The 26,692-nt window shown below is 39.1% G+C and overlaps 1 protein-coding gene across 12 annotated transcripts in view; it reads left to right on the plus strand.

Annotated features, from left to right (window-relative positions):
• The window catches only part of LIMS1 (LIM zinc finger domain containing 1), a 157,993-nt gene that overhangs the window by 126,281 nt on the left and 5,020 nt on the right, over positions 1-26,692 (plus strand). For 7 of the 12 annotated variants that reach the window (XM_058684631.1, XM_058684625.1, XM_058684629.1 and 4 more), the window contains 8 exons: positions 5,472-5,631; positions 20,729-20,795; positions 21,603-21,723; positions 22,147-22,296; positions 23,673-23,823; positions 24,335-24,427; positions 25,205-25,253; positions 26,592-26,667. In XM_058684631.1, the coding sequence (XP_058540614.1) occupies positions 5,476-5,631; positions 20,729-20,795; positions 21,603-21,723; positions 22,147-22,296; positions 23,673-23,823; positions 24,335-24,427; positions 25,205-25,253; positions 26,592-26,667 (863 nt within the window). In that variant the 5' untranslated portion in view covers positions 5,472-5,475. Of the gene's footprint in view, positions 1-262; positions 538-5,471; positions 5,632-20,728; positions 20,796-21,602; positions 21,724-22,146; positions 22,297-23,672; positions 23,824-24,334; positions 24,428-25,204; positions 25,254-26,591; positions 26,668-26,692 lie in introns of those variants that run through there. The other 5 variants (XM_058684620.1, XM_058684621.1, XM_058684632.1 and 2 more) reach the window with 3 other exon arrangements.

Consider the following 26,692-nt stretch of genomic DNA (forward strand, 5'->3'; position numbering starts at 1 on the left):
CACGTGGATGTTTGTTTCTCTCGGACCCTGCCAAGCAGTTCTTCCTTCCATAGCAGTGTTTACAGACACAGTCCATCAGGAAGATTGCTCCAGCAAAGACTGTCACTGCTTTGTAGAATGTTTTCTGGAGCTTCCAGAAATGCCTCAGTAAATCAGGACTGGCACACCAACTGACTGCTTTGCTGCTGGAGCTCTTAACATGAAAGGCTAGGAATGATCCTGGCAAACGCAGGGCTGACGTCTGTGGGAACAGTGGGAGTGACCCTGGCAGGGAAACAGGGGAGGCCTGGAAATTGTTTCTCTGTCCCTGCCTGCTACTCTCTGCCCTGGGTTTAGGGCTCTCAAGCACCCACGGATGGCGTTCCCGGGCAGGGTGTACCCCTATGTTATCCCAGAGAATGAAGAAATCCCCCAGACAGCTCTTAACAATGTCCACCAGGCTAATGGCAATGAAGACGAGAGGGCTGTGTCCAAACTGCAGCGCAGGCACAGTGACGTAAAGGTCTACAAGGAGTTTTGTGACTTTTATGCGAAATTGTAAGTGTCTTTTCTCCTGGGAGAGGAGCTCCCCTCTTCCAGATCTAGCCATCTTGGGTTTCGAGTTCACTAGCTATTGATGGTTTTATTTCCTCGACTTTTAGCAGGGGCATTCTAGGGTGATGGAGGGGCGGGGGGTGTATTCCAGCAGGCAAGAATCCACCAGATGAAATGCAGAAGTGAACAAAAATGCTGCCTTTAAAGTAATAGTAGTAACATCTTTGTCTTCAATAGGTTCCTGATAATAGTACATTTTCATTATGTAGTCCAAGAGGGAGATTTAGAGTTTTTGCTGTCAGGATTTATAATAGAAAAATTGTATGCTCTAAAACTTCCTACACATAAGGGGTCAGTTGAGGGGAACAGTAAAAACTGAACTACAGACAGTTAATAAGGATGCACATTTTTGTTAGGTTTAACAAAGCAGTTTGAAGTAGGCTAACTGGGTTTAATACTGTCTCAAAGGGACTGAATGAATAAATAAGAATGTTGTGTAACCTGCGTGTGTGTGTGTGTGTGTGTGTGCCATTAACTCTAAAAAGTTAGTCTAATTCATGTCATTAAGTGGATTTTAGCAAACAATAAAAAAAATAGTGCAGAGTAGTATTTAGTATTATTTAGACCAACTCATGTAAAGTCGGAAGCTTCGAATTATTGCAGATTCCCAATTTGTCAATTAAGAGTTAAGGAGAATTTGACTGACCTGATTCTCTATTTCCATGAACCCATTCTGTGTGGTATTGTAACAGATGTCATTGATTTTTCACAACTTATAAAGAGTTCTGTTTAAGTATAATTGGGCAATTATAATTATACTGTAACCAAAATGCTTCATGGACTTTCAAGATGCTTTTTGGATTTACACATTTGTTTTTCATTTTAATGCCAGAAAATTTTTTTCCCATACTTTGATCAATAAGACAAAAGAAAAACAAAAAGCTCAATGATGCCAAGTTTTCTGTGTGCAGCTAATTTGTGGAAAAGTGGGTCATTTATGACTGACATAACAATCAGTTATGACTGGCCAGATGTAAAGATACTTCCCAACATATATATTCTTTGTCATCAACACTTCTTAGCATAAATCCCTTTTTGAAAAATCAGCCAAGTAATTATTTCTAGCCTGATGACAGTTACAACTATCATTCATAACTTTTAAAATGTAGAGAGGGAGGCAAACCATAAGAGACTCTGAAATAGAACAAACTGAGGGTTGCTGGAGGGGAAGGGGGTGAGAGGATGTGCCAAATGGGTGATGGGGATTAAGGAGGGCACTTGTTGGGATGAGCACTCAGTGTTGTATGTTTTAAGTGATGAGTCACTGGGTTCTACTCCTGAAACCAATGCTACATGATATGTTAACTAACTTGAATTTAAATTAAATAAATAAGTAAATAAATAAATAAATAAATACCTGAACTAAAAATAATAAAAATAATAAAATAAAATGTAACTTCTATCATAGTAGTGTTAAAGATAAAAACAACTGTAAAAAAAATACACAGGTCACTGTAGGTTCATTAGTTGTAACAAAGTACTACCTCTCTGGTGGGGGTGTTGGTAGCAGGGGAGGCTCGGATGTGGGGGGTGAATGGGATCTCTTTACACTTTCTGCTCAGTTTTGCTGTGAACCAGAAACTGCTCTAAAAAATAGTCCATTGAATAAATACTGCCAGAGGGTCAAAAACAGGAGAGGAAAAGGAAATGTAAACAGTTCAGTAGCTGGGTGAGATTATTGGGGCTTTTGTTCTGAAAGTTTCCTCTAAGGTTCTGTTTCCTTATCCTGCTTGTTATTAAAAGGAATACCTCTTCAAAAATACACATTACATTATGGCTAAAACTAGTTTATTTTTCCTGTGTGTGGGAAACTATGTATTTGTTTTTATAATGTGTCAACCTATTTTCTAATTCTATTTGAGTATTTGAATTTGACTATAACCAGTGTTTAGTATAATGAGTAGTAAACAGGTGATAAATGCTTTGGTCTTGGGACTGCTTTACACTCTTAAAAATTGTTGAGGTCCCCCAGGGCTCCTGGGTGGCTCAGTCAGTTAAGCATCGGCTCAGGTCAGGATCTCATGGTTCATGGGTTCAAGCCCCACATCGGGCTCTGTGCTGACAGCTTGGAGCCTGGAGCCTGCTTCAGATTCTGTGTCTCCTTCTCTCTCTGCCCCTCTTCTGTCCATGCTCTATCTCTCTGTCTTGCAAAAATAAGTAAAATGTTTTAAAAAATGAAAAAAAAGTATTGACGTCCCCAAAGAGCTTTTGCTTAGCGATATTTACTGTTTTTGAAAATAAAACTGAGAACAAAATATTTATTAATTTAAAAAACAATAAACCCATTACATGTTAATATTAATAACTATTGATATTAATTTTTATGAAAAATAACTGTTTTCAAATGACAAAAGCTTGGTGGGAAAAATGGCATTGAATTACATTTTTGCAAATCTCATTAGTGACTAAGACAGTTTCTCAGTTCTGATTCTGTGTTTAACCTATTGTAATATGTCGCTAATGTATATAAAGAAAATATGCTTCCCATAGAGATATAGTTGAAAAAGGAAGGGAGTTTTTGAACCCCTAAAAGGGTCACAGTGACCCCTGTACTTTAAGAACCAAGATAATAATGGATCAGGACATTCCAGAATGTTCTGCACTTCCTGCTTTTTTAGGAGTTCTTTTAAAATTATAAGGATTGGGTGAACCTTTTGAGGGGGTTGAAAATTAATAATGACATTTTGTCTTTGAGTAGCATCTTCTGGCTTCCAAAGTTACATACTTTTTTAAATTTTATCTTCAAAACGATATTAAGAATTATGGGGGCAGGTGCGGGCTTCCCATCCTTCATCTAGGGACACCTGTGGATTTTGGTCAGGAGAAAGGAGAAACACAAACCTTTCCAAGAGCTTTATTAAAATTGTTGTAATTCATCTAGCTTACGGCAAAACCCAGTAAGAAGGGAATGTGAAGATTTTTCTCCCTAACCAACAGTAATTTTGAAATGACAAAGTAGAAAATTTGTTTTAATGTGATAACTTAGGCTAGGTTTGCCAAGCAGTGAGGCTGCCTGTCTTCCTTTTTTTTTTCTTTTCCTTTTTTTAGATTCTATCTATCTATCTATCTATCTATCTATCTATCTATCTATCTATCGAGAGTGTATGCAAGTTGCATGCAAGCAGGGAAGGTCAGAGAGAAGGGGGAGAGACAATCCCAATCAGGCTATATGATGCTTAGTGCAGAGCCCCATGTGGGGCTCAATCTCACGAACCCATGAGATCATGACTTGAGCCGAAACCAAGTCAGTTACCTAACTGACAGAGCCACCCAGGCGTTCCTTTGTTTTCTTTTTTTGTGATGTTTTAATTTTATATTTAAGTCTATTAAGTAAAGTTGAGTTTTGATGGGTATGCGGTTATGAACATGGTACTTCTGCATGAGGTTAGTTATGGCAAGGCTTCAAAATAGGAATACTGTTCTTTGAAACATTTGGGGCAAGAAGGCAAAGTTATCTTCCACTGGGGTGGGGTGGAGGTGAGACAACATATGTGTGAGCCTTTCTGCTAAGGAAACGGCAAAACTTAGAAACTGGCTGGGGACAAGGCAGTTATTAATCTGTAAAATGAAAACTCCTCACCTGCCTCACAGGGTGGTTGTGAAGATTCTGGAGAATGTCAGCAGTATCTTTACCAGGTGGATTGATTCAATATCTGGGTGGTTACAGGCTGCACCAGGGACCTGGACACACAGGTAGAGCTTGTGCTCTGGGTGGGCGTCTGAAAATAAACTTGCCAAATTGTGAAGGACAGTTTGGCCAATGACTGCTCTGGTTAGGGGACATTCCTCACTTCATGGCCTTTTAAAACAAAGCAGTTCTTTTTTTTTTTTTTTTTTTTAAGTTTATTTAAGTAATCTCTACCCCCAACATGGGGCTTGAACTCACGACCCCACAATCAAGAGTTGCACGCTCCTTCGACTGAGCCAGCCAGATGCCCCCAAATACACAGTGGTTTAATAGGGCCTGGAACCCTTTATAGAGTTCTTCCTATATGCTTCAAGGTACAGTGGAATTACTGCAAGGGAGAGATCGGGTCACTGGGCTCTTCAGTGGTCACTTGACTGCCTAATATGTAAAGCGTGATGGTGTCCCTATCACATATTCTCGGATTTTTGAAATTGATATTATAATCTGGTTGTGATTTTATGAATGGGGGCCCTGGATTCTGGTCCTGTATCTTCCATTAACTACTGAGACTTGTGAAGTTGGATAGGTCATTCCACCTCCCTGAACCTCCCTGTGTCATGTCTGTAAGATGATCTTCATAATGGACAATGCTGTGACTTTAAGATACAGCTTATAATGCCAGTGCCCAATACTTGTCTTACTAATGAGATTACAGGACCATGGCACTCTGGCTGATTTTAAGAGCTACTGTAGCAGTTGCCTTCAGCAGGATATAACCAAAGGGATAACCTGTGTCCAGCCTAGGACATGGCATTCAGTTGACATGCAATTTAGATTCTGTTCTCAGAAGGGTGAAAAACTGGCTTTGAGATGGTGACCTGTGGATATTTTAATTAGGCTACTTAGGAAGCTATAACCTTAAGCTCTCTCAAGAGCAACTCTTGACTTTAATCTCTATCCCTAGTTCCTCACAGGTAGCAGGCACCCTCTTATAGTATATTTAGCAAGAGGAATGTCAGCAATATTAAAAACAGATTCCAAGCAAGAGACCCTTTCAGCACCTAAGATGCTAAGGCAAAGAGATGGGAACAGTTTGAGTTGAGTACTTAAGACACAAGAAATTGGGCTTTAGGGCTACAATATGATTTTTGTCATCAGATAGAATTTTCTCCTTAGTCCTTTATGTTGTTTAGTCTTAAGTTTAAGAAAAGGTAGATAGTCTGTGACTTCTGTCCTTTGTGTATTACAGCAACATGGCCAATGCCCTGGCCAATGCCACCTGTGAGCGCTGCAAGGGGGGCTTTGCGCCCGCCGAGAAGATAGTAAACAGTAATGGGGAGCTGTACCACGAGCAGTGCTTCGTGTGTGCCCAGTGTTTCCAGCAGTTCCCAGAGGGACTCTTTTATGAGGTGAGTCAGCCTGGACAGAAGCACCATTCCCTTCCCACTCCACCTTGTTTTGAGGCATCCTTCTTCAGTTTAAATTTCAGTATGAAGTTGGTGTTGAAGTACCAGGTATTTTGGTACCTGTCAGGTTAGTGATGGCTTCTATGTGGAATGCCCTGACAGACCCACCAACTTGTACTGTTCATTTCACCTTCCTGTGCCAGAACCCTTGGTGCCTTGTGACTCGACCCATCAGATCTGTGCACTTCAGCTCAGCAGACAGAGCCCATTTGTAAGCTTTAGCTGCAGGTTTTCTGATTTGCTTGCCCCCTGCACATACCTTCCTGATTCCTGCCTCTGTCTTTCCCCAACTCAGAGCACCATGAAACATCCTCTCTAAGGCAGGGTATCTGTTACCTACCTTTCAAACAATCAATAGGAGCTTCCATGCATTTATTCTCTAAGAAGGATCTTATTTGGATATTTTGGAGGGATATCCTGTCCATATTAAGCTCTTCTATGTATCTTCTTTTCCAAATTCTTGCTCCTGATTCTCGTGTGTTACCCTGTGGTGTCTACACTTGGATTTCTTCTTACCATTGCTATAAAAGCCCCTACTCACAAAATATGTCTGCTTTTGGGAATAGTCTACAGAGGCCAAGCCCATGTTGTTAACAAAGATGAGAGTGGTTTTGTGTGTGTGTGACCAGTTAGATAGTGCACTTTTACCAGCTTACTCCTTACATATTTATATGTGTGTGTTATTCATATGCATGTCTCTCTGTGATAATATCTGTACATAGAATTATGTTATAGCCAGAGACAGCTGCTCTTTGATTTCTTCTTTGCCTAGCACATTTTTTAATTTCCCTGTTGTAAAAGCCATTCCTGAGGAAGGAAAGGTAATTTTTAATGGTTATTAGTAAGTCAGTTGTTTGCCACTCAGATGGCATTTTCCCATGGAAATAACGCCTCCTGAGAGGGAGGTTCCCAGGCCAGCCTGCAGAAAAGCTATTTACCCCATCATATGCACATGACATGCAGAACTGCCCTGTCTATAGTAACATAACTCTGGGGAAAGCTTTAAGAGTTTTGATTAGAGGGGCACCTGGGAGGAGGGGGAGGGTTCAGTTGGTTAAGTGTCACGATCTCATGGTTTCATGAGTTCAAGCCCCACATCAGGCTCTGTGCTGACCCTGCAGAGCCTGCTTGGATTCTATCTTTCTCTCTTCCTCCCCTGCTCGTGCTCTTTCAAAAAAAAAAGAGTTTTGATTAGAACACATATTTGAGGTCCTGCTGTATCCCAGGAACTATATTCCCCACAATAAAAACCCTAGGAACAGGAAGAGATTCTTGTTTTCTTTACCTTCATTCTTCCAAACTCCTTCCCTGGGCAGTGGGAATCTCTTTTTCTGTCAAATGTAATGGCTTTGGGCTGGGAACGGCAAGTGACAGTGAGAAGAGGCATAGTAGGAGGGAAGACCGAGGAGGCAGCTAGAGCAGGGACTGTGCTTCTTGGCATCAGGGTAACAGATCCCTTCCTGAGGTTGTGGGTGAAGCTGCCAGTGGTAATGAGGAGAACGGCAGCTAGATTTCTGAAGAAGAAAAGGAAATCGCTAGGGGTCTAGGCAACAGGGAGAGAAAGGGAGCAGGGGCAGGAGGGAGGGCAGTCCTCAGTTGTAGTAAAAGGAAAAGGACCTGCTTCCGTGGTCTTGATGGAACACTCAGGTTCTCAGGTCAGCACAGTGGGGGTGTGCTGGGATTCTAGCTCAGGTCAGCACAGTAGAGGTGTGCCAGGACTCTGGCAAGGAAGGAGGTCACTTAAAGAGAGCCAAGTGTCTGCCTCTTGAGGAAACATGAGTCTTCATACTCTGTCAGTCCCTACCTTACCCCTACTTTTTTTCCCCCCTTGAGGCCCAAAGATGTTGAAGTGTTGCTATAACACAGTAGGTCTGTGATGTGAATGGGATTAGAACCTAGTTTGGTCTCCTAATGTCTAATATGGTATTCTTTCCCATGCATATTCTTTTCACATCTAAGGGTTTTTTTGTTTGTTTGTTTTTTAAGTCTAGAGAGAGAGCACGAGAGCAGGGGAGGGGAAGGGGCAGGGATGGGCAGAGAGAAAGAATCTTTTGCAGACTCCATGCTCAGCACAGAACCTGATGTGGGGCTTGATCCCGTGACGCTGGGATCATGACCTAAAGCCAAACAAATCCAGAGTTGGATGCCCAACCGACTGAGTCACCCAGATGCCCCTCAAATATAGATATTTTTATTGAAATGGTTAGTTATGGCAAAAACCTTAGGAGAGAGTCCAGAGGAGGAAGAGAAAGATCCAAAAGGGAAAGGCAGGGTCAGTTTTTCCAAACATTAATTCAATATTATATGGTCCATTCACCTGGCACTTTGGAATTAATAATTGTTGTCAGGCACTGTCACCTCCTAAGGTCCTGGTTCTGCATCTGTGTTCTGTCAGCTGTCAGGCCACTTGTGCTTAGTCAGAGGGGAGGCTCTGTGAGAGCTTTCAGTGGGACAGAATAAAGCATGACTCACACTTGTCCTCCTGCCCACACCTCACTCCTCTTTACTTCTGGACTATAAATATGCTTCCTGGTCCATCTGATATTATTCCAGAATGTTATGAATACACAGAACTAGTCTATGAATGGGCTATTGTCCAGCTTAAGGTCCCTTGGGTCCTGAGGAAGATTGCTGTTTTAGCTACACTTAAAATTAAAACCCCTTTTCCAAGGCCAGGGATGTGTAAATCTGCATGTAGAAAATCTGGCCTTTCTTTTTGGTTGAATGATATCCGAGAAAAAGCTATCCAGGGCTTCCAAGAAATAATCTGCATTTTCAGTTATTGAAAAGCAAGCTTAAAAATTTACCTGGCTTGTTTTCCATTTGAGACACAAAGTATGGACTTCAATCTTGGTAATAATAGCAAATGTGTCCTTTCTACTCTACAGCTTTGTATTGCTTTTGTCTTATTATTAAAACATCAACCTTCCCTTATTTCCACCATCCCTAGTCTTTTCTCTGTAGGATTAGTTCTTCCCCTTGAAAATGGGATTCACTTTATACTGTGTAACTTCTGATATTTGGGATCAGATGGCCAGGATGCTCCTCCCTTTGGCCCCAAAGGCAAGTCTACTATTACACTACTGTTTCCTACCCATTCATGAGGATGTTTGTCTGGAGGTAAGCTGATTGAGCTCAGCTATTTCTGGCTCATTTGCAGCTCCTCTTAAGACTGTTTTAGCAGCAACCAGGATTATTACCTGCACTGGCTCCTTTATGCAGGGTGAATTCCAACCCACCAGCTTATGTGGTTCAGTAAGTGAACTTAAAAGTTTGCCATTGAGGCTGTAATCTATCACTGCTAAAAAATATAAGGTCTGTCTCAGTGCTTCTTGTGCTCCATAGCTTGTCATCAATGACTGCTGTACCTGGGATGTTTTTATTTACAAGACCACATTAGTCATGTTTTCAGGCCACTCACACCTGTCTCATTTAAGTTGTCTTCTCTGACTACACACAGCACTTTGTTTATACCTTTAGTAAAGACGGCATTTCACAATTTATTACATTAAATACCTCGGGTGCAAGGACTGTTCTCATTGATTCAGTATCTCTATAGTTTGTTATGCAGTATTTGATGACTACTAGGTGCTTAATAAATACAATGGTATGTATACAGTACTTGGATTGTACAGATGGCAAGATAAAATGCTAAGATTCCCACTAGGACCCAGGGAACACATTTTCTAATATAAACATTGCAGGCTACCCTTCAAAGTCTTTACTCATTTACCTATTGCTCATTTCATGAACATTGTCCAGAGTGGTGGATGAAAGAAATGTATTCTTATGTAAAAATAGGAAATTTCAGTTTTGGGTAGAACCCTGAGTAAAATGCCTAGTCATGATGTATTTTCACTACCATAGGTGGACCACTGATTTGGTATATTGGTTCAGGCCAATGTGGTGTTCTTGAATAAACTTAGTTGTTATTTAAAACCTGCAGAAAAGTTGAAAGAATAATACAGTGAATATCATGTATCCTTATGCATCTCACACACATACCCACAACACCCATCTTCTGCCAAATTGTTTGGGAATAATTTCCAGACATGTAACACTAAATGAAGTTACTTTAAATTTTTGTGTTTTTTGGGGGAGGAGGTACAACAGAAGAATCATAGTTAAGAGATGATTTTTGGGATACTGGCCTTAACAAAATGTTCTATTATTGACTGACATGTTGTATCTAGTTGGGATTGAAAGGGTATTGAAAGGGATATAGAAAGGGTAAAGTAGTGACTTTGCGGTGGCAAAACCTAGCAGATACTATCTTTTTTTTTTTTTAACGTTTATTCATTTTTGAAAGATAGAGACAGAGCGTGAGTGGGGCAGGGTTAGAGAGACAGAGAGAGGGAGACACAGAATCCAAAGCAGGCTCCAGGCTCTGAGCTGCCAGCACAGAGCCTGATGTGGGGCTCGAATTCACGGACCATGAGATCATGACTTGAACCTACGACAGGCGCTTAACTGACTGAGCCACCTAGGTGCCCCTGGCAGATACCATCTTTTTTTTTTTTTTTTTAATGTTTTTTTATTTTTGAGAGAGAAACAGAGTGCGAGCAGGGGAGGGGCAGAGAGAGAAGGAGACACAGAATCTGAAGCAGGCTCCAGCCTCTGAGCTGTCAGCACAGAGCCTGACACAGGGCTCGAATCCACAAGCCATGAGATCATGACATGAGCCGAAGTCGGACGCTCAACCAACTGAGCAACCCAGGCGCCCCAATACCCTCTTAATCAAGTGGTCAAGGTAAACATGACCAGTAAGAAATCATGTTGAGATCATGTACTCTCCGATATGATGCAAGAAAATAGAGCGTATTATTACCCCTGTGGTATTCCCGCAAACCTATGACCTCAGTCTAATCATGAGACAAACACATGAGGAGCACTCTACAAAACACAACCTGTACCCTTTAAAAGTGTCAAGGGCAGGGCTCGGTCAGTTAAACACCTGACTCTTGGTTTCAGCTCAGATTATGATCTCACAGTTCATCGGATCAAGCGCTGCGTCAGGCTCTACGCTAACAGTGTTGAGCCTGCTTGGGATTTTTCTCCCTTTCTCTCTGCCCCTCTCTTGCTTGTGTGTGCGTGCTCTGTCTCTAAATAAATGAATAATAAACATACATTTTTTTTTTTAAAGTGTCAAGGTCATTTAAGACAGGGCAAGGTTGAGGAACTGTCACAGATTGAAGGTGACCAAACAGCCTTGATTAGTCAGATATCATGAGATTTCCCATGTGTGTGTTTATTCATTCTTTATTGACCTATCCATCCATTTAACAATATTTATAATATTAGGTAGTTACAGTGTGTCAGGCACCATGTTACATTCTAGGAGTACAATGATGAGCAAGGTAGATAGAGTCTTAAGGAGCTTATCCTACAGTGTATTAGACTAGGCTGACCAAGATCAAGTCATTGAAAATTAAATACAAAGCTTCACAGTATTACTACAGACTGGTTGGTAATAGGAAGTTAAATCTACCTGAGGACAGATTTCTACCCCAGAATCTACTGAAAACCGGTATAGATGATGTTTATATTTCAGCACAGTGGCACTTGGTAAAGAGCTTAGTAAATGGAAGGTACTTTTTTTTAGAAAATAACCATGATATGATTTTACAGGCTGTCACTACATATATCTGCAGCAGCTTCTAGCATCGTGCCTTGCCTTTAGTGGGTCCTCTGAATATTTGCTGACTGAGAGAAACTGTCAGTGAAGCTGTGCATCCTAGGATGTCTTAGGAACCATGTATCCATATTAGGTTGTTTCAGGACCTCAGCATTTTCCTCAGATTTGTGCAATGGATATAGAAAGAGGATTCACTTTATTGGTACGTTGTCAAAAAGGAACACAGTAGTTCCAGGCTGTAATGTCATTGTTCCACATCCAACAGAATTACCTCTTCATCTATCTGTGTTCAGATTAACAGTTCTCAAGTGAAGTTCACATCGTGTGTTGGCAGAGAAGCCATGGTTTTTAAGTTGATAGAAACCCACAAGATAATTTTAGAATTCTAGGTTATATTCTCTATTGCTCTGTCTAAAAGAGGTGGTGGATACAGAAGAAGCAGTGTAGATTTTAGGGTCTGACAGCCTTGGATTGAACCCCAGCTCTACTGGCTTTGGTGCAAGTTATTTAATATTTTTGAATTTCAGTTTTCTCTAACAAGGGATTAATCACATGTGTCTGATACGGTTATGAGTTTGAACCAAGGTAGCATGCTGTGTTCTGGAAGCTGTCCTGTGCATTGTAGGATGTTTAGTAATTTCTACCCACTAGATCCCCAGTCCTGACAACCAGAATATCTCTTGGGGCGCTAAATCACCCTCAGCTGAGAACCATTACACTAAACAATGAGGGTTATGATCTTCACTAGGGATATAGCAAGTCCATTGTAAGTGGGTGTGTTCCCCATGTTGGTTAGGCAGTACTCTCACAAAATAAAAAACCTTTTTATAGTTCTGTCTCTCAGAATTTGACTGCAGTTAGAGCTAATTCTTGTTCCATAAATTAAAAAAAAAAATTTAATCTTTATTTATTTTTGAAAGAGAGAGAGAGAGAGAGAGAGAGAGAGAGCAAGCGAGGGAGGAACAGAAAGAGAGGAAAACACAGAATCCGAAGCAGGCGCCGGGCTCTGAGTTGTCAGCACAGAGCCCGACATGGGGCTCAAACCCGCAAACCGTGAGATCATGACCTGAGCTGAAGTCAGATGCTTAACTGACTGAGCCACCCAGGCGCCCCATAAATTTAATTAGAAAGTATTTCTAGACAGATTTCACTTAAGAAAGACCCTCAAGAGAGCCTACATTTTTCTGGTTTAAATTGACACAAGAAAAGATAACTATACCGTCCTTGGATAGTCAACATTCAACTATTCATAATAAAAATATCATCCTCATTTAGCAGAAGGCAAGATACATTACCTGTGTGGTGATTAGTACTGGTTCCACTAACTGAAATTTATTTTTCTCTTTTCAAATATCCTACTTTTGTGTTTTAATTTTAAACAACTTTTAAATGTTTATGATTCCAGGGGTGCCTGGGTGGCGCTCAGTTAAGCATCTGATTGTTGTTTGCAGCTCAGTTCATGATCTCACACTTTGTGGGATCGAGCCCTGCGTCTGGCTCTGTGTTGACAGTGTGGAGCCTTCTTGGGATTCTCTCTCTGTCTCTCTCTGCCCCTCTCCCACTTGTGTGCACTCTCTCTCTCTCAAATAAATAAAAATTTAAAAAATAATAAATATTAATGATTCCAAAAAATATTTATCTTTTAATTTTGTCTGTATTGGAAGGTAGTGATCAGGGCAGTAATAAAAAACAACATGTTCAAACAATCATGGTGGTGGTATTGCTTGCCACCCCTAATACCCCCAGGAGTTGAGGTGCTGTTTCTGCTTCCATGTGTCTCTTGAGAGTAAGGTCACCTAGCTTGTTGTGTTAAGTCACAGTCCTTAACCTTGCCTAGAATGTAGTACTTTATGTGTGAATAAATGTCCCACAATTCCTGATTTTAGAAGACTTGTGAGTTATACTAATACTTTTATTTCTGAGCCAGGCACTATACTAGGTATTTCTTTCTCTTTTTTCTTTTCTTTTCTTTTCTTTCTTTCTTTCTTTCTTTCTTTCTTTCTTTCTTTCTTTCTTTCTTTCTTTCTTTTCTTTCTTTTCTTTCTTTTCTTTCTTTCTTTTTTTTTGTTTTTTAATTTATTTGGGGAGAGAGATTGCTCACGTGAGTGCAAGCAGGGAGGGGCAGAGAGAGAGGGAGAGAGAAAATCCCAAGCAGACTCTGCATTGTCAGTGCAGATCCTGACGCAGGGCTCGATCTCACAAACCAACAAGATGATGACCTGAGCCGAAATCGAGAGTCTGACGCTTTAACCAACCGAGTCACCCAGGCGCCCCTATACTAAGTGTTTTGTAGACTGTTATTCTTGTTGTTCTTCTTTCATTTGATTCTCACATAAATCCTGTGAGTTAGGTACTTTTTTTCCCAACTTACCTGTGGCCGTGATGAGGCTCAGAGACCTTGGCCACGGTTAACTAGTGGGGACGTGGTCAAATCAGGATGTTAACTCATGCCTGTTTGTCTGCACAAGCTGGGTTCTCCTCCACTAGGATTCACCAACTCTCACTGAAGTTGAAATGGTTTCCTGGGACTGATATTTTATCATTCTGAGAGATAATGCTCTCTTGTATGTGGCCATCACTACTTTTTCATCCAGTCATCCAGTAAATATTTATGGAAAGCCTACATTGTAGGGTATACTGTGTAGACCACACTATACCCTAGTTATGGGAGTGAATACAGTTTTCACAGTGATTTGGATAGAACTTGATGATGACTTCCATGCTTCTGTTCCTCATTTTCAGATTAGGAAAATTTAGAGAGGTCAGATAAATGTATGAGTTGTATACAATTAGTGATTTTTGCATTCAGAATTGTAGTTCGCTTCAAAGGGAAATCTGTTTTCATCAGTACTGGTTTTCATGAGTTACCAGTATGTCTAGTCATATTCCAATACATATGAAAAAATATTTGTAAAATGACCAAGTCATTGGTGGCATGAGAAGGCTGTTTAAATGCCATTTCAGAGGGGGATACCCGCTCAGCCCAGAGGTCCTAATGCTAACTATATGTAGATAGCCACCATAACAGCTCCCAAATCTAACTTTGTGACATCTCGGCATATCTCCAGTAAAAGGATTATCTTAGTATTTCCCCTAAGAAGGTACTTTTGAGAGTAAAATTGAACCAACAGTTAAAGGGTGATATAATTCTACAAACATTACAAATCAGGATGGACTGGACCAAGAACTAGAACATGGTGTGCAGCCTTTCTCATTTTGGCATAGTACACATTAAGTTCTTTGTTAATACTTCAGATTTCTTTCTCTCTCCTTAGTTTGAATTTCCCAAATGTGTCCTTTTTTCCCTATCACAAAATGCATAACAGGAAAGACCAATTTATAATGAATGATTTAGTAGAAAGATGGTTTACAAAGGGATTTCTTCACTCATTTCCTCTTACACAGAATCATGATTACTCAGGAAGGCTGAACCCTGAGAAGGGAGGTCTGGTTGGGAGGAAACTTCCCAACTAGATGAGGAGTTTATCTGCTGACCCACTCAGTTCAAAGCAATTTATGACAAACCAGTACAAATCACCAAGTGAAGATCGTCAACATTTGCACTTGCCTTGAAATGAGACTACCAGTTAAGTTTCTAATTCTGAGCTTTCTTTAAAGCAGCAGAATCAAGCCCCACCCTCCTCGAAAGAGAGTCTTCACAGAACTCAAACATAAAACATAAAGCAGAGCTATTTTTGGTTGGAGTTAATCCTCCACCAGACTGAACAATCCCTGTTCCAGGCAGGTGGCAGCAAGTAGGGTTCTTAGACATTCCGTTTCAACAATATTAATTAATTAATTATTGAATATTGAATATTCAATATTCAATATTGAATATTGAATATTCAATATTGAATATTGAATTAATTCAAATTAATATTTCTTATAAGCTGAGGGTATTTTAAACCAGTTTTGGGTTGTAACATGCAGTTACCTAGAAAGGTAGTACTTCTGAAAGTTTGATTTTTTCAAATTTCTGATTTCTGATTTTTCATTTTTATCCTAGAGTTTTACTTTGGATCAACTTCTGGCCTTTCTCCTGGGCTTGGATATCAAGCCCATAACTGTGTTTGATCATGTCTATACCTGTAGAAAAGAGGCAGCTTGTTCTAGCAAAAGAAATTCTCTTGCATTAGTCCTCATACAGGATAAGCACAGCCCAGGGTATGCAAAGGGTTTGCATTATGGATGGTTTCAAGGGATCCATTTCTGGATCCTTGTATTTTGGTTTGAGAGAACTAAATTTTTGGATTCTTCTTCCTAAAGTTGATTTCTCTGATAATATATTTGTATTCACAGTAGCACTTGATTTTCCCACTTCACAAGAGAAAAGAATCTCAAATCTTACTGTGATTAATTGCCCCAGAACACCAATAAAAAGTCATTAGTCAGGAGTCTTCAAACCCATAAGGCTTCTAGTCTTTCCCTGCCTTGTGTATTTTCTTTTTTTTTTTTTTTTTTTAAGTTTTATTTACAGTAAAACGTTGCATTGTGAATAACTTACTCTGCAGGTGTTCCACAAGAAGAGCAAACATTTCTAATAAATTGTAACTTGATAAATGAGCAGTGCCTTGCAATACAAGTAGTACATGATGCCAAATGTCACATGATCACACCTGAGCCAATGGTTCTTCAAATTTGCTTTATATACAAGTGCTTTGGAATGCAAGCGTGTTTCTGGAACGAATTATGCTTGCAAGCCAAGGTTTTACTGATTTATTTTGAGGGAGAGAGAGAGCACAGGTGCACGTAAGTGGGATGAGGGTCAGAGACAGAGGAAAAGAGAATCCCAAGCAGGCTCCACACTGTTAGCATGGAGCCTGATGCAGGGCTTGATCCCACGAACTGTGAGATCATGACCTGAGCTGAAATCAAGAGTTGGACACCCAACCGACTGAGCCACCCAGGCACCCTGCCTTCTGTATTTTCTTGATAAGGATGAAGCCTAGCTTTAGGAACTGTGCTGGCTGTTCTGGGTTCAGATTTGTAGCAGATTTGGAAATGTAGGGAGTAATCATGACAACTTCCTGTTAAGACTTTGTCTTTTTTTATCTTTAATTTCAAAAGGACTCATCCTTTTTCTTCAGTTTTATTAAAATATGATCGACAGATAACATTAAGTTTAAGGTGTACAACATGATGATTTCATATGTATATGTATATATTGTGAAATGATAACCACAGTAAGGTTAGCACATCCATCACCTCATGTAATTACCTTTTGTGTGTGTGTATGGTGAGAACATTTGAGATCTACTGTCTTAGCAGACTTCAAGTGTGCAATACAGTGTTGTTAACTGTAATCACTGTGCTGTATCTTAGATGCCCAGAGTTTACTCATTTTATAACTGGAAGTTTGTACCCCTTAAACAATATTTCTCCATTTCCCTGATCCCTCCAGGTCCCAGTAACTATCACACTACTCTGTTTCTAGGAGTTTGGCATTTTTAGATTCCACACATAAGTGAGATCACACAGTATTTGTCTTTCTTTGCCTGACTTAATTCTTTTAGCATAATGCCCTCCAGGTTTGTCCATGTTGTTGCAAATAGCAGGATTTCCAGGGCATATGGGTTGCTCAGTTAAGCATCCAACTTCAGCTTAAGTCTTGATCTCATGGTTTGTGAGTTTAAGCCCCATATCAGGTTTTGCCCTGACAGTGAGAAGCCTGCCTGGGATTCTCTTTCTCTCCTGTCTCTGCCCCTTACATTCCCCTTCTTTCTCAAAATAAATGAATGAATGAATAAATAAATAAATAAATAAATAGCTAGCTAGCATGATTTCCTTCCTATTTATGGCTGAGTGGTATTTCATTGTATATGTATATCACAGGATTTATCCTTTTAAAGGGAGAGGTCTGTGAGAGCAAAGCATAGAGCATTGGTAAGAAATTATGAACATGATGCGTATATTTTAGGAGCCAGAGCCAAAACAGAAGTCTGTGACTCTCACAAGGCACTGAGAGGCTCAACAGCCTGACCCAAGTCACACAGCCAGTCAGTGGTTTAGCCAGAATTTAAACTCAGACATTCTGGATCCATGGTCAGTGTTCTTAACTTCCACTCTATGCTACCTATTTGAATCACGTCTTAAAAGACTTACTCAAATTGCAACCAATCCTATATTTTTTTTCTACCTTCTGCTAGCAAATATAGTATATATGCTAACTGCTGGACTCATTTTGTTTTTGTCTTAAGCAATATGTCTTTCTCTTTCATTAAATACAAACTAAAAGTTGAATGTTTCTTTTTTTTTTTTTTTCTCATTAAACTATGTTTTAATGGTCTCCAAATTCTGTGACAGATTTTTTTTTTGGTTGTTTCCATTAAAAAGAACTGATTTTAAAAATTATAATAAACCTGCCACACACACATAAGTGGCACACAAAACATTCTGTTTTCCTACTAAAAATGTTGTGATGCATTGTTATCATTAACCAGTCTTTGCTATTAAACCTACATGGCCAGGGGCACATGGGTGGTTCAGTTGGTTGAGTATCTGACTTTGGCTCAGGTCATGACCTCATGGTTCTTGAGATCAAGACCTGCATCAGGCTTGCTGCTGTCAGCACAGAGCCAGCTTTAAATCCTCTATTCCCCTCTCTCTCTGCCCTTCCCCTGCTCACACTCTTTCAAAAATAAAAATAAATAAAAAATAAAAAATAAATCTTTAAAAAAAAGAATAAAGCCACATGGCCAGTTGACACCAACAGTTCTGAGCCCAGTCTTTCAACATGGATTAAGACTAGGGTAGCCGATGGGGCGCCTGGGTGGCTCAGTCGGTTAAGTAACTGACTTCGGCTCAGGTCATGATCTCACAGTTCATAGGTTTGAGCCCCACATCAGGCTCTGTACTGAACGCTTGCTTGGAGCCTGGAGCCTGCTTCAGATTCTGTGTCCTTCTTTCTCTGCCCCTCCCCTGCTTGTACTCTGTCTCACTCTGTGTCTCAAAAATAAATAAATATAAAAAAAAATTAAAAGACTAGGGTAGCCAATAAAAAAGTTTATCGGTTCCAACTAAATCAGTGGAGTTGTTTCTGAGTCTTTATATTTGATTTCTCTCTTTTTTTAAAAATTTTTAATGTTTATTTTTGATAGAACACAAAGGGAAGAAGAGAGACAGGGAGACACAGAATCTAAAGCAGGCTCCAGGCTCTGAGCTGTCAGCACAAAGCCCAACGCAGGGCTTGAACCCACAGACCATGAGATCATGACCTGAGCTGAAGTCAGTCACCCAACCGACCGAACCACCCAGGCACCCCTTGATTTCTTTTTTTAATTACTGCTAAAAACTAAACATCTGATTTCTATATATGTTTGTAACATCCAATAAAGGAACGTATTTACTTCATAAATAACTTCTGGTTGGGGCTACCCACAGTGCATTATGACAGAGAACTGGGTAATATGGCATATCAATTTATGATTATCTGTTTGTAACTTCTGAAAACAGATTCATTACATTAATTTAAAAATTAAAAAAAAAAACGGGGGCATCCAGCCTGGGTGGCTCACCCACCCAGGTGGGTGTCCAACTTCCGCTCAGGTCATGATCTCACGTTCGTGAGTTTGAACCCTGCATTGGGCTCTGTGCTGACAGCTCAGAGCCTGGAGCCTATTTCAGATTCTGTGTCTCCCTCTCTCTCTGCCCCTTCCCTGCTCATGCTTTCTCAAAAATAAACATGAATTAAAAAAAATTTTTAAAAACAGATTCACTAAACGTATTAGAGTTCATCCATTTGAATTTCAAAATGAAGTAAGCCTTTTTCTGGCACAAAATAAATCTACTTGGGCTGGTCTGCAGATTAAGCTATAGTGGATATGTTCAATAAATTGAGCTAAATCTGCAGCTAATTTCCACAATTGACCAAATTTAGTTGACTACTGCTACATCACTAAAAATGGATTTTGATAGTCAAACAATATGCAATATGTGAACATTGTAAGGAGTTCAAAGATACAAAGGGAGACATGCTATAATTCTCATGACTTATTTATGTGAAGAGGGTAAAAAGCAGCCCCCAAAATAGAAATTCATGTTGAACTCTTCCATTGGTAAGTCCTATTTATTTGTGGATACATGGAATAATTGTGAGAGGAAGGGGAGCCCTGCTCATCTCATTGAGACACTTTTCTTTTTTTTTTTTTTAATTTTTTAATGTTTATTTATTTTTGAGAGATAATTTTTTAATGTTTATTTATTTTTGAGAGATAGAGTGTGAGCAGGGGTGTGGCAGAGAGAGAGGGAGACACAGAATCCAAAGCAGACTCCAGGCTCTGAGCTGTTAGCACAGAGCCCGATGCAGGGCTACAACTCATGAACTGTGAGATCATGACCTGAGCCGAAGTCGGGTGCTTAACAAATTGAGGTACCCAGCTGCTCCACGATAGGCTTAAGTAAACAAATAGTAGAAAGTAAAATTTGACATTTGTACACATATTCATGTTTTAACTATTTGTGTACTAATAATTATAATGATAACTTAATCCAGAATAAAAAATGTTTTTAGCTTTTAGAGTTCATGGGTTCAGGTAGTAAAACAAATTTTAAAGTTTTGTTATATAGATTTTAATTGCTGAGTAGTATGGTAGGGTGATCTGTTAAAGACTTTAGTATGGAATTTAGGAAAAAATATCATACCAGGATAAAACTTTGTGGGAAATGAAATGGAAATAGTTCAAGGAGAGAAGTAGAGGATGTGAATTTTCCAACTATTAAAATAGAATTAAAAAAAAATTTTTCTAACGTTTAGTTTTTGAGAGACAGAGAGAGATAGAGAATGAATGGGGGAGGACCAGAGAGAGAGGGGGAGACACATAATCCAAAGCACAGAGCCCGACGTGGGGCTCAAACCCATGAACTGCGAGATCATGACCTGAGCCAAAGTCAGACGCTTAACCAACTGAACCACCCAAACGCCCCTAAAATAGAATATTTTTTAATGGGTTTTGGCCTCATTTTAAAATGTTTAGATCTAAAATATACTAGACTATCTACCCTTTGTAAATATTTAAGTTTATAATACAACATTTCAGATATCAACGTAAAAAAAGTGGGAAACGGTTTGTGTATATATGTGTATTTTCTAGGGAGAGGAGTCCACTGCTCTCATTAGACTCCTAAAGGTGAGTCTGCAAGCCAGAAAACAGTTCATCATTGTTAGAGGGAGTTCACTGTACTCTGGAGCCATAGTACCAGTTGTTGAGTATATCTTTCCTGTACCCACATGCAGGTAGGTGTAGGTAAAGTACAAAAGTACATCTGCTTTTAAACATCTCAGTAGAATTATAATTCTTAGGGCAGGGCTCTTAGTTCAAAAACATCTTTCCATATGTCTCCACAGAATAATTATATTCATCCTGTGATTGTTTCATCTGTACAAGCTGATGGTACTTTCTATTTCAGTTTGAAGGAAGGAAGTACTGTGAACATGACTTTCAGATGCTCTTTGCTCCTTGCTGTCATCAGTGTGGTAAGTTTTACTGCTGAATAGCAGAGTAAAAAGTGAGTCTCAAAATTATGTCAATGGTGGAAATGGTGTTTAGTGCTCATTATAAATAGCATTCAGGTACTTTATACATCCTTTTCCTTATCATTAATATATAACAAACTGGAAGAATATCAAAACCCAGAGAGAAATGTTTTTTAAGGACATCTAGTGTAAAGTTTTTTGGGGATTGATTAGGACTTTTATTAGATGATCCTTTGGAATATTCTTGTCCCCTGTTAATTCAGCCTTTACTCGCTTTTGAGGTTGCCAAGAGAGAGACAGGGAAAACATTGGAGGGGTGCTTCACATGCTTAAGGATTGCTGTATGTAACACAAGTGTTTAACTTACTTGCATTTCAGCCACCTCATGGGTTGCTAGCAGCTTTACTAGAGAGTCTCCAGAAATTGGAGAAACTGAGTAGAATGTTCTAAAGTTTAGTGAAAGAAGAAATTAATTAAGTATAGGCTTCAAGAAAATGTGCTGTGTCAGCAATGACCAGAAATAAACAAAAGGCATTTGAGAGAACCCAGTGTATCATTGAGAAAAGGAAAATCAGATTCAGAGATGTGATAAGACAGCCCAAAAATTTGACCACAGAATCAAAACTAAGGACTCAGATGAAATAGAGTTTTTTCCTAATGCAGTACTTACTGTGGTCGATATGTATGTAGAAAGCCCCTAGTTGTGGAGAAAGGTTTAAATGTGTTCTTTTTCCTTGTGTCTTTTGCCTTACTGCTTTCAGCAATAAGACACACCCTGGACATCCTTTGTGTGTTCCTTTCCCACAGGTGAATTCATCATTGGCCGAGTTATCAAAGCCATGAATAACAGCTGGCATCCTGAGTGCTTCCGCTGTGACCTCTGCCAGGAAGTTCTGGCAGATATTGGATTTGTCAAGAATGCTGGGAGGTAGGAGGTTTCCATCCTTGTTAGGTGTGGGTGGAGAAGTAACTACTGCAAGGTCATGCCTGTTTTCCCCTAGGGCTGTGAGGAGGTGCTTTCAGGCACTGAGTTTAAGGTATAGGGACTGCAGCCTGTATTGGCTCATCTGGCGGCTGTTAGGAGAGGACCCTAGAATTTGTGTCCCTGGGCCAACAAAAGGGAGATACGTAGTTAAGATGGAGTTTCTTAAAGATCAGTTGGATTACTTGGGTTGGAATAAATAAATTTTCATGTAAAAAATAGTGGCTTGATTCTGCTATTAAGCCAAGTGTGATTTTTTTTTTTTAATTATTCACTTCTTTTCAGAGACATGAGAAGCATATTTCTTTTTAACTATTAGAACCTCAGATTTTAAACTTAAGTTTCTAAAAAAGTGTTGGCTCTGTTTAGACATCTATGTCGCCCCTGTCATAATCGTGAGAAAGCCAGAGGCCTTGGAAAATACATCTGCCAGAAATGCCACGCCATCATCGATGAGCAACCGCTGATATTCAAGAATGACCCTTACCATCCAGACCATTTCAACTGTGCCAACTGCGGGTACTGCAATTTCTTCCCTTTTTATTGCACAAACCGTGGAAATAAAGTAAAACATCACTTTTTTTCTGTATCTTTTACTCCAGCACACCAGATTGTTTTTCTCCACCTTGTAATCTGGGACATTTTAAACCTATGAAGAAGTCAAGAGACTAATACAAAGAATACCTACATACCCATCATTGAGTTTCATCACTTAACATTTTGCCACATTTGAGTGTGTGCAGCACACTCTCCCCACACCCTGTGTGTGTGTGTGTACATATAACATATATACATATACCTTTAGTATTCAGTTAGTGGTAAAATTCAGTTATCCCAAAAACTGTTTTGATCACTGTGCTTTTTCAATACAGGATTAAAAAAAAAAAAACCTTTAAAAAGTCTTCTCTTTGTACATATATAACTTTTACAGTTGTAATACTTAGGGTATTATCTTAAAATATCTTAAACTACATTTATTTAATTTTATTTACTTCTAAAGGGATTTATTTTCTTCAAAGACTCATGATAAATTGTTCAGCTATGATTTTTTAAATTTGCTATCTAAAAATTTAATGGGAAAAGTTACTTTACTATAATCAGTTTGAACATACATGCTAAATTATAGTGGGGGTGGACAGAGATAAGGTAAGCTAAAGATCAAGAAAACAGCTTTGTGCTATGAGTATAGCCACCTCATTTATTTTGGGATTATCAGTTTGTACCTTATTTCATTTTCTTGCCTATTTCCCTTTGGTGGAATTTTTCTCTGTTCATTTGTCATTAGTACTTCTGGAGAATTACTTAAAACAGATGAAATGTAAACAAGTCCATTTGGCTAATTAGGGCCACCTCTGCCTAAATGGTAATATTGATGCAGGAGACTGAAAAGAATAGTGAACTTAAGCATTTGTGGGAAGGAAGGTTCTGGGCATTTCTTTTATTTTCTGTTAACCTGTAACTTAAAAGCTGGTGACAGTTTAATTGTTAGTAAATGGAGCTAATCTCTAACTTTAGACCTCAGTTATATTTTGTAAAGATAACATCTCCAAGTCTGTCCCAAGCACTGTGATGATTCTTCTCTAGCTTTTTCAGGAAGACAAAAGGACTATCATGTGATCATAGACAAGGAAGTGATAAATATGACTAATGTGATGGTATATATCTGACTTGTTTGTACATTTTATCATTATTGCTTGACATTGATGTTTTGATAGGAATCTGAAACCGGTTCAAGCCTATTAATTTAGGTTACTATGAGCACTACTAAGAGTGGGGAAAAGAAGGTTGTTATAGTGAGATCTTCAAAAACCTGCTAAAAAGTATGTCAGTCTCCTCAGTTGCCTGTTTTTCTCTCTCGGTAGTAGTATTCAGTTGGATATATTTCTCATGGACAGGAAGGAGCTGACTGCTGATGCCCGGGAGCTGAAAGGAGAGCTGTACTGTCTGCCGTGCCATGATAAAATGGGGGTCCCCATCTGTGGCGCTTGTCGACGGCCCATTGAAGGGCGTGTGGTGAATGCTATGGGCAAGCAGTGGCATGTGGAGGTGAGTCGTAAATGGTGGAAGGGTTAACTAGTACTTTTGAATTTCCATCATTCAGAGGTGCTGGCAAGATTAGGAAATTCTAAAGATTAAATACGGACATTTTCAAGACAAATGACATTGTAGAAAATTAAGAATACAGAATATACACACTTTTGTGATCTCTCAGTAATGATACAGGGTGTGCTTTTTTGTTCTTAAATCCTTCTCGAGGCAGGAGTGTCATGGTCCATTTCCAGCAGCAGCCCCTCCCTTATAGATGATATTAACATGTTGACCTCTTTTCTCATTCTGTGTTGTTTAAAAAGGCTGTGTCTTAAAGTAACGTGTCAAAAACTCAAGACACCTGAATTAAGTTAAGACGGAAAGTGTCCCAGGGTTACCCCTGGCCAAATGAAATAACTACCTCAAACTTTCATGTACCTTCTCTGAGAATAATTTAACTTTGGGGTTTTACTTTATTAAATAAATAAAATATGGCAGCTCAAAAATTACCTCTAGCAATTTTTTTCAGCATTTTGTTTGCGCCAAGTGTGAAAAGCCATTTCTTGGACATCGACATTATGAAAGGAAAGGCCTGGCATATTGTGAAACCCACTATAACCAGGTATTGATCATACTTATTGGATACTAGATATACTTTTATAAGTTTGAGCTTAATATTTTAGCTACAAGGAAAGCTCTTGGAAAATGTACATTGGACTATAGATTTTATTTTTTAATGTTTTACTTGGGAAATAATTTCAGAGTCAACAGAAAGGTTGTAAAATAAAAATGTGAAGAATACCTATGTACCTTTTACTTCATCATTTGCATTGGCCCACTCTCTGTAAAAACACACACTTAATAAATGCATAGATCTTCATATACAAATGTATGTATTCATATATACACACATTTTTTTCTGAAGTATTTCAGAAGTTCATCATGGCCCTTTACCCCTAAATACTTCAGTTTTTATTTCCCAAGAATATGGAGTGGTCTCACATAATCATAGTTAATCAGTATTGATATAATACTTTATTATATTTATTCCATTTTGTCACTTGAACCCATAATGTCATTGAATCATTTTTTTTCCACTTCAGTACTAGAGCCAGTCTAGGGTTGTCATTTTCTTTAGCCTCCTTAAATCTGGGACATTTCCAAAGCCATTTTCTGGGTTTTGATAGTGATGAAAAGTAAATTATCTTCACTGTAAAAGTAAAAACTAGTCAATGCACTTTACTCATTTTCTCTAATAAGGGTAAATTCTGGATCTAGGTAGCCAGCTGTTTATTTTTAAGTGGTAGAAAGAACTGAAACTGTATTAAATGTTTGGTGTTCTAAACCTTAGTTCTAACATGTCTTGAATTTTTACCACTTTTTTTTTTTTCATTTTCAGCTATTTGGTGATGTTTGTTTCCACTGTAACCGTGTTATAGAAGGTGATGGTAAGTATCTGTAGGGATTTTATATGGCATAATTTTGTGTCAAAATTATGACACAAAAACAAAGAGATTGATTACTATTTGTCATTTGACCATTATCAGTTACTTTTTCTTTGGCATATTTCTCAAGTAATTCATAGCAGAGATGATAATATCATACAAGTTGGATTCGTTACTCCTTTATGACAATACTTTAGGGCAGTGCCTCAGGCTTGTTACAGTATGTATTGTGTGAACCATTCATTCAATACAGTACGTATTGTGTGAAACAACCTTGAGATCTGTTTCTGTTTCCATGCCCTGGATTTATAGAACTTGGAAGCTGTAGAGCAGTGTTTATTAGGAACAGCTTAATCTGCCTTGGTAGTTAGCAAGAGTCACTTTAACCCTGCAGATGCTAAAACCTGGCAGTTTTCTGTAGACATTTCTAGCACTTACCAGCCTTGTATTGTAAGTAGGCAGGGCTGATTAACTGGGACAGAAAGGAAGCAGCTGTGTTTGCTAATAGCCACTAGCACAGTTTTGCCAGAAACTTCCTGGCAAAGTTTTAAACATTCCTGTTTTCAACATGCTTCGTGTTTCCTGTCAGAAAACCCAACCTGGGAAATACTTTGTGAAACACTGCCCATGATGCAGTTTGCAAAAGGATTACTTCAGGAGAGCAATCTTTAGTGCCATAGAAAATAAAACTTAGCTCCCTCCTATGTGACATAGTAGTCAGGTGAAAGAAGCTGTCAAAGGAAGCTCTCCTTTTTGTCAGCTTTGGAAGACAGGCAAATAAGTTAACGTCTGGATTGTTTTTTAATTACTTACCTAGTCTATATTTCTTTGTTGGGCCAGTGGTAGTGGAGACTGTGCTGGTAGGCAGGCCCTACCTGTGCCAGAAAAGCTCATCTGAGTGACGTAATGCATGTTAAATACACGCTGCACCATGCACAGAGTGAGAGGGCAGGCTTTGGCGGGAAGGTATGGTACATACTGTTTATGTGCCTCACAGGATACTCTAAAGGGAAGAAGAAAAGTTTTAACTGTAAATAAAGATTGAAAAAGGCAACGGTAATCTTCCTTAAGATGAACCCTACAGTCACGGAAGACATTAAGTGCTCAGTTTTTTAATAATGTGAAAAAATAGCCTTTAATTAATTTATTAATTGGATTGATTCAGTAAACATTAATTAATGGCACTGAGATTTTTAGTCCTGTGATTCTTTTGCAAAAAAGCCTCTCAGAACCTCTTCTAAGTGTTGTGGAGGCACCCTTAGCTCTGTTTGAGTTGAGGATGTCAGCGCTGCCACTTTGAACGCCAAAGTGTGTGACCATGTGTCTTTGCTCTTTCTCCAGTGGTCTCTGCTCTGAATAAGGCCTGGTGTGTGAACTGTTTTGCCTGTTCTACCTGCAACACTAAATTAACGCTCAAGTAAGTCTGCGGTTTAGTCCCGTGT

The sequence above is a fragment of the Neofelis nebulosa genome, chromosome 9 (assembly GCF_028018385.1).
Source record: "Neofelis nebulosa isolate mNeoNeb1 chromosome 9, mNeoNeb1.pri, whole genome shotgun sequence".
In the NCBI taxonomy this organism is placed as follows: Eukaryota; Metazoa; Chordata; class Mammalia; order Carnivora; family Felidae; genus Neofelis; species Neofelis nebulosa.